The 7,431-nt window shown below is 32.3% G+C and overlaps 1 protein-coding gene across 1 annotated transcript; it reads left to right on the top strand.

The window, feature by feature from the left end:
• The first annotated feature begins 2,547 nt into the window (after positions 1-2,547).
• LOC133797246 (single myb histone 4-like) lies at positions 2,548-6,664 on the top strand. Its single transcript, XM_062235088.1, has 6 exons — positions 2,548-2,823; positions 3,255-3,466; positions 4,550-4,634; positions 5,414-5,497; positions 5,932-6,214; positions 6,310-6,664. Exons 1-6 carry the CDS (start codon positions 2,674-2,676, stop codon positions 6,339-6,341), a joined length of 846 nt encoding a protein of 281 aa, XP_062091072.1. The 5' UTR covers positions 2,548-2,673; the 3' UTR covers positions 6,342-6,664.
• The last annotated feature ends 767 nt before the right edge of the window (positions 6,665-7,431 follow it).

Genomic DNA, 7,431 nt, shown 5'->3' with positions numbered 1-7,431 from the left:
TGGTCAATCGAAAGCAACTTCATGTCGGAGATATTTCTTTGGACGTCCAAGTTGCATACATACTAACTAAACATTTCATTATAGCTAAGTTCTCTATTTTGTGTCTCAAGTTAACTGTTCTTCCCAAACTACTTAACTTGAGGGGGCTATTAGAGAACCTACTTAGCTAATCTGTTATGTTAGTTAGTTCACTTAATTAAGTTGTAATCTTGGTTAGTGCTCGAGGTTGTTCTTGTAATTCTGTTTGGCTATTCTTGTATCTCATTCGTTATAAATAAGATGCCTTGCTCTCATATCTATTGACAGAGACTTTTACCACAATTACTTTCTACAATTTACACTTGACCCCGTGACTGGAAGCTATGGGCTTCATATATGTAGTTAATCTCTCATGAGAAATTTTGTACAATGTAACCTTACTTACATTAGGCATAAGGATAACGGTATGGCTGATGACTTAGCCAATAAAGCAAAAAATAGGATCTAGCTAATTTTGTTTATGTAAGGGAGGACCCCTAATGTCGTTCCCATTTATTTTAGTTTTTAAAAGATCATATTGTCCCCATATTAATTATCTAAAATAATTTAAAATTATATAAAATATTTCAAAATATGTATATGCCTAATACAATTTTTAAAAATACGACTTACAAAATCTAAAACTATTTTATTTTTCAAAGTTTACAATTTAATTTTCAGGTATATGTTTATTAATTAGGGTAGTTTACATAAATGTGGGGAAAATATATATAGTTTCTAAATTTATGGGAAAAAAATTATATAAAATATGTTAAGTTTTGGAAAAAAAAGTTTAAAATATGATAATTCTATAAAATATAAAAAATAAATTACCATAAACTTAATTACACAACTCTCTCTTGTTTTCTCTTTTCTCCATCACGATATCTCTTTCTTTTCTCATTTCTTTCTTTCTCCTCCCCCATTTAGTGTCCATCTCAGATATCTGCCGGTGATGCTACCTCCATCGCTGCCCCCGACGACGACGACCTGGTTCTTCTTATTCTTCTTCTTCTTCTTTCTTCAAATATGATTTTCTTCTTCTTCTTCACATCTGATTTTGTACTTCATATTTGATTTTTCTAGATTTTTTTTTTCAAATCTGTTTAAGTAACCAGATATCATGACGTCTGATTCATTTTATTCATATCTGATTTTTTTAGACCTAGCTGTAACCAGTTTACGATAACAATTAATTTAGATACTTTTGTTTTCACACCTGACTAAATAACCAGGTACCATGACAATTAGTTCTTTTTTTTAGATTTGATTTTTTTTTTTAAACCTAGCTGTAACCAGTTATAATTATGATCAATTTCGATTTTTTATTTGAATCTTATTTTTTTCCAAGTTTGGCTAAGTAACCGGTTACCATCGCAACTGTCTTTGCTTTTTTTTTTTCATTTTTTTCAGACCTAGTTGTAACCAGTTACCTTCACGATCAATTTAGTTTAATTTTTTCATATCAGTTTTTTTTTTCTTCCAAATCTCACTAAGTAACCAGTTACAATTCAATTGATATTTTGATAATGGTACATTACTTAAAAAATAAAAATTATTTTTATAGTTGTAACCAGTTACTACAACGCTACTTAAATAATAAAACTGATTTTTATAGTTGTAACCGGTTGCCACACATCACTAAAAAAATGGACAGTGGCATACGATTATTATCACAAAAAAAAAATTAAAATTGTTTTGATAGTGGTAAACATTTACTGTGGATAAAATGTTGATTGAAGAAGATAAAAAATGAAAGAAAATAATAAGAAATGAGAATAAAAAATATGATGATGAATGTCTCGGTTTTTTCTTTCAAAGAATTATGTAAAAAAATATTTTATCAAATATAAATGATAAAAATTAATACAAATAGATTAAAATTATAAAAATAATATCAAAATATATCAAAAATAGCTACTAAAAAAAGTATAAAAGTTAAAATATGGTATACAAATAAAGTTTTTACAAATATATAAGAAAAAAAACTCTCATAAAAATGTAAAAAAAAAATGCCATAAAAAATTTAAAAAAAAAAGTTGCCATATTTTTCAAAATTTATAAAAAAATATCATATTTGGTGTAATTTTCTCTATTTCGTTTTCAATATTTTCCAACAGTGAAAAACTCAAAAAAGTGTATATAAAATTTTATCATAATTTTAAATCTAATTGATATTAATTTAGTAGAATTAAACATGTAAATAAAATGTGAATATATTTAATTTGCTACTATTGAGAAACATATAAATATTTTAAAATTTAAAATAAGAGTATATCACAATATTACACACTTCTATGTAACTAAATTATTTTAATTTAATAGAAGATAGTTTAAATAAATATACTTGTTTGAAAAAATTTATCACGTGATTATGTGTGGGGCTAGGCTGCGTCTTTTTCAAAGCTTAGGAAAAAGGATCGAGACGGCGTCGTTTGATGGAAGCGGAGCCCCGGCTGGGACTCAGACTCCGCATTAGAGTCCGAGTCGTCGCGGGCCGTAATTTAATAAAGCAAGAAGCAGCCCTTGTCTCCCCTGAAGCCGGGACCGTAACGTAATAAAAACTAGGACTCGATGAGAGCTCGACTGGAATGGTACTTTTATTCGTCTAGACTTTAGAGAGAGAAACAGAGGAGAGAGAGTGAGAGAAGGAGAATGGGGAATCCGAAGCAGAAATGGACTTCGGAGGAAGAAGAAGCTCTAAGAGCAGGCGTCGCAAAGCATGGGACTGGAAAATGGAAGGATATTCAGAGAGATCCCGAGTTCAATCCCTTTCTCGTCAATCGTTCCAATATTGATCTCAAGGTTTGCGCTTTTTTTCTTTCTTCTTTTTTCTCTGTGTTCTATTTGGGCATAAAATGCTTGACCTTCTTGTTTTATTATGCTTCATCAAGAACTTCTATGGGTAGTTCTTTGAATTTATATACTGTGCGATCTTCATAAGTCACTCCCGGCTTGGTTCTCTCCGAATTTATTTTATGTCGAATCCTTGGTTATTTAATTCCATCGTAACCCAAAAGAACTGGGAGGCATTTTTCATGAAGTTTGAGTTCCATTTTGGTTTTTCCCTTTTATCAAAATCTCTGCTCTTATGTTGGTTGTGCACAAGTATGTTGAAAATGATTTGAATTTGCAATAATAATATTGGATTCATTTTCTGTGTATTCATAATGTGAATTTCCTGGTAAGTTGTAGATTTTCTGGTATGGTGCTAAAATTGTTTTGTGGATGTACAGGATAAATGGCGGAATATGAGTTGTAGTGCCAATGGCCAAGGTCCCAGGGAAAAGTCGAGAACCGTGAAAGCTAAAGCCAACTCAGATGCCCCTGCTACTCAGGTGTCTACTCCACAGACGGCCGTTGCTGTTCCAGCAGTGCGTGATTCCGCAACAGCTCCAAACGCGGATGATTCTTCCAAAGCATTGCCAGATGGAAAAAACTCTTCAATGTATGACAGTTGTCCTTGACCCTGATCCATATGCTGCTCTTTAGTACATTTTGTAACAGAAAGATTATGCAGGTTACTTCATGAAGCAGTATGGTATACTGCATATGTTTGCATTTCTGCTCATTGGAATTTTGCTGAATATGAGAAGGTGAGGCATGATGAGTGGGAAGATTTATATATGTGGTATGGTAATGGAACAAGATAATTTAGCCATCACTATGATGATTGCATGGCTGCCTAAACTGTCAGGAAGAGAGAGAATGTAGTCAATGTGTGTGAGGCCAAAGGCAGTTTTCAGTAAAACTAAGATATGGCCCTTAGTTATTGTTTAATAATCTTAGAAAAAAGGTACTAATTGACCTGAATCCTTGGCTTGGAGAAAGATTATGCCCTCTAGCATCAAGTGTTTAGACTCACTACTTTCTGTAAGTTGGTGGGAAGTAATAGTGCTGTAGATTTGTAAAACGTACATTATTGTTCTGATCCTTGATCCAACATATCAGCTTTGTTGCCCTTCCCTTGCCTTAGAATACATGATGTCATATTTCCAAGAGAACCCAGCGAAAAGGTCAATTAACAGAAAACTAAGTGTGCAGATTTTGAAGTTTTGTAGTTATAGTGGTGGGGAACATAGATCTGACTATATGATGGTGTCTAGATTAACATCTTAGTTACTTCTGCGAGAGGATAGTTCTTTTTCTTTTGCATTCTGTGGATTTGCGTGAACTCTCTTCTGGGAGTTTTATATTATGATCATGTTTTTGTTCCCAGTTGGATCTCTCTCTCTCTTTGCTATATTTTAGTGTTGTTTTCTCATTGATTCAAGCACTTCTCTACAGAAGTTAAAAAGAAGCTTTAACACCTAAACTTTTGAAACATAACTAACGGCTATTGATTTTATTGGACATGTACAATAAATATATAATCATTGAACAGAGGCAATTCTTTCTATTTGACTTCAATGGTTATCCACTATTTTCTGCTTTCACATCATACAAATAGCCAGTCTCCCTAATGATAATGCTTCCTTATTTTTTTCTGGTTATTGATACTTTCTATTTCTATAATGTTATTTTATTACAGGTATAATACAATGATTTTCGAAGCCCTTTCTTCTTTGAAAGAACCAAACGGATCAGACACTAGTGCAATTGTAAGCTATATTGAGGTATGTTTGAGTAATACTTACAAATTTTATTGCAATTAATCTGTGATTGATTTGCATTGAGAGAAATGAAGACATGATATTATAATTTTGCTGATTCGAAGGGATGAGGACACGTGTAAGATCAATTAACAAATCATGATGAGTTTTATTCTTTATGCACAAAAAAAAAACACGTGATTTTACAATTATTCTGGAAATAACATGCTAGTCACTTTCAATTTACCAAGTATGGGATGTTATAAAAACACCTAAATTCAAAATAATCAATGAAAAAGCTTTTCTTTTATTGACTGTTTTACTCTAGGCCTTCAGAAAGGCTCCTTAACTAGTATATAAATAGAAGAGAACTAGCATTGGAAATTCAATTTCCACTGCTGAACAGTTATCTGGCAGTAATTTTAAGTTTTGAACTAAATTTAATGTTTTTAGCACACCAGATGTTCAACTCCTAATGCTGTGCCTGTGACTATACTTAAAAGTTATTGGTTCTTTTGGAAAAAATGCTGTTGGTTTACAAATGAACCTGTTCTGCATTTTAGGTTAAGCTATATGAGCTAGCTTGAGTTTGTATGATTTTCTTAAAATAAAGTGCTTTCACTTACGTGGGTGGTGAGTGGTGACAATAAATAAGTTTTAGTTTGATATAGCCAGACTTATCTTACTATCTGTAGCTTGTAGTACTTTCTAGCTTCTGTATCATGTTTCATCATTGTAACTCCATTGCCATATTTTTAAGGTTTGATTTAAAGTGCAGTAATTTTTTCTGATAATTTATGCAGCAAAGACACGAGGTTCCCCAAAATTTTAGGAGGCTATTAAGTACAAGGTTGAGAAGGCTGGTTGCACAAGACAAACTCGAAAAGGTTATTTGCTTCAGTTTTATGTTTTCCTTTTTTTTTTCTGGATCCAATTGGTATTGTAATTTGAAACTTACATTCATGCTGTCATATAATTAAACTAAAGCTGCTTTACTTTTAACATTGATTTTAATTATCTAATAGAAATTGTATGCTGCAAGATTAAGATGTTGATTTACTAATTGCTTACTATCAGGATTGTAGGAATTATCGTTTATAATGATTTTCTTGAAAAGCATGGTTTGCCTGCCAATTTCTAAGCCCTAATTGGTCACTTGTATCCTTTTGAATTTGGAGAAATATAAGATGTATATCAAATAATCTAGTCCTATCCAAAGACCAATGGACTTAGGAAGTGGGTCTATGCAGGTCTGTTGTTGAATAACGTGTGTGGTGTTTATAACAATTTGGTTATCATAGTTAAATTTGAAAAAATGCAGGTCCAAAATTGCTACAAGGTGAAAAGCCATGCGGACGCCTCATTGGGAACAAAGACGCCTGCACCGAAACCAGAAAGTCAACCTCGCCAAACGCAGACTACTGTTTATAGGACCTCTACTGATGTAGTAGACGAAGCAGCAGTAGCTGCCGCCTACAAGGTAGCTGAAGCTGAAAATAAATCATTTGTGGCAGCTGAAGCAGTGAAGGAGGCAGATAGGATTTCCGAGATGGCCGAGGACGCAGAATCGCTTCTGCAGTTAGCAAAAGAGATCTTTGAGAAATGTAATACCAGAAATTTTGACTCTAGCTTATTTTCCCCCAAGATTTTCCACTCCAACGAACTTATTTTTAACTAGATAGTGTTTCTAACTTTACAGGTTCACAGGGTGAACGCGTGTACGCAGCGTAACATAAGAGCTGAATCCATGCTCTGCCCATTTTTGAAGATGAACCCTTGGATTAGAACTTGTAAATTTTGCTTGTTTTTTTACTTTTCTTTCAGGTGCAACCAAATTGAATTTTTTTCCTTCTTTTAATAGTCTAGTTATAACCTATACTAAGAATATTTTGTGCATTGTCGTCAGCATGGCCACTGGTGGAAGATTAATCAACCAAGAAAAATCATGTACAGCAATTATCAAAGGCTTTAATGCTGTAATATTGACACTTCCGCTAATTACAAATGTAGCATATTTATTAATGGAACGATCGAATGGATTTTCTTTTCATCTACATCTTTTTGAATTCTTGAATGTTCCTCAATATAACAATGGCATTATTTAGGTGAAGAACCCAATTTGGCCTTCAAGAGGTACTAAATTTTGAAAAAGATAGATCTTGAAGTATGGGTACAAGAACTGCATAAGCCCTCAAAATAAGAAAAGTGCTCTTGTTTCCTTCTGGCTTCTTGGTTTACTCTTTGTCAGATTATATTTATTCTTTTCTGATGGAGTAAGGAATCCCAAGAATATATTTGTCTGCCATTTTATATATTTGATTTGATTGTCGACCATGGCGTTTGCTTTGGAATTTTATGAGGATATTTCCTTAGAAAACTCAATCTCTTCTCTACAAAAAGGAAAATAAAATGCATTCCAAATAAACTTTTCTTCAAAAGGAAAATATTACATGTCAAATAATCATGGGTTGTATATCTTGTTTAATGTCCTTCATAAATGTTCTCAACTAAAATCACATTCATAAATGTTCGCAACCAAAATTACAAATAATTTACCAAACTAACAATCTAGAACAAAAATAAAATGCTTAAAAACTGTGATGTTATATTCAATTTTTTCTTCTTCAAAATTGAGTTTAGGGTTCTATTTTAACCATTTTACAAAACATAGGATCCAAAAAATAATTTGTCAAAACACAAGATCCAAACAGATAATAGGACAAAACACAGGGTCCAAAAATGTATAAACTCATAAATTAATATATACTCCTCTCTCTTGAAATTTCAAAAATGATTATAACAATTTCAACGACTCCATCCT

The sequence above is a fragment of the Humulus lupulus genome, chromosome 8 (assembly GCF_963169125.1).
Source record: "Humulus lupulus chromosome 8, drHumLupu1.1, whole genome shotgun sequence".
In the NCBI taxonomy this organism is placed as follows: domain Eukaryota; kingdom Viridiplantae; phylum Streptophyta; class Magnoliopsida; order Rosales; family Cannabaceae; genus Humulus; species Humulus lupulus.
This window is presented reverse-complemented; position numbering and strand designations above follow the sequence as displayed.

Excerpts from the sequence above, each read along its gene's own strand:
- LOC133797246 (XM_062235088.1), top strand. The coding sequence starts at position 2,674 with ATGGGGAATCCGAAGCAGAAATGGACTTCGGAGGAAGAAGAAGCTCTA. Across the intron at positions 3,467-4,549 it reads GATGGAAAAAACTCTTCAAT|GTATAATACAATGATTTTCG; the intron begins GTATGACAGTTG and ends ATTTTATTACAG. Across the intron at positions 4,635-5,413 it reads CAATTGTAAGCTATATTGAG|CAAAGACACGAGGTTCCCCA; the intron begins GTATGTTTGAGT and ends TAATTTATGCAG.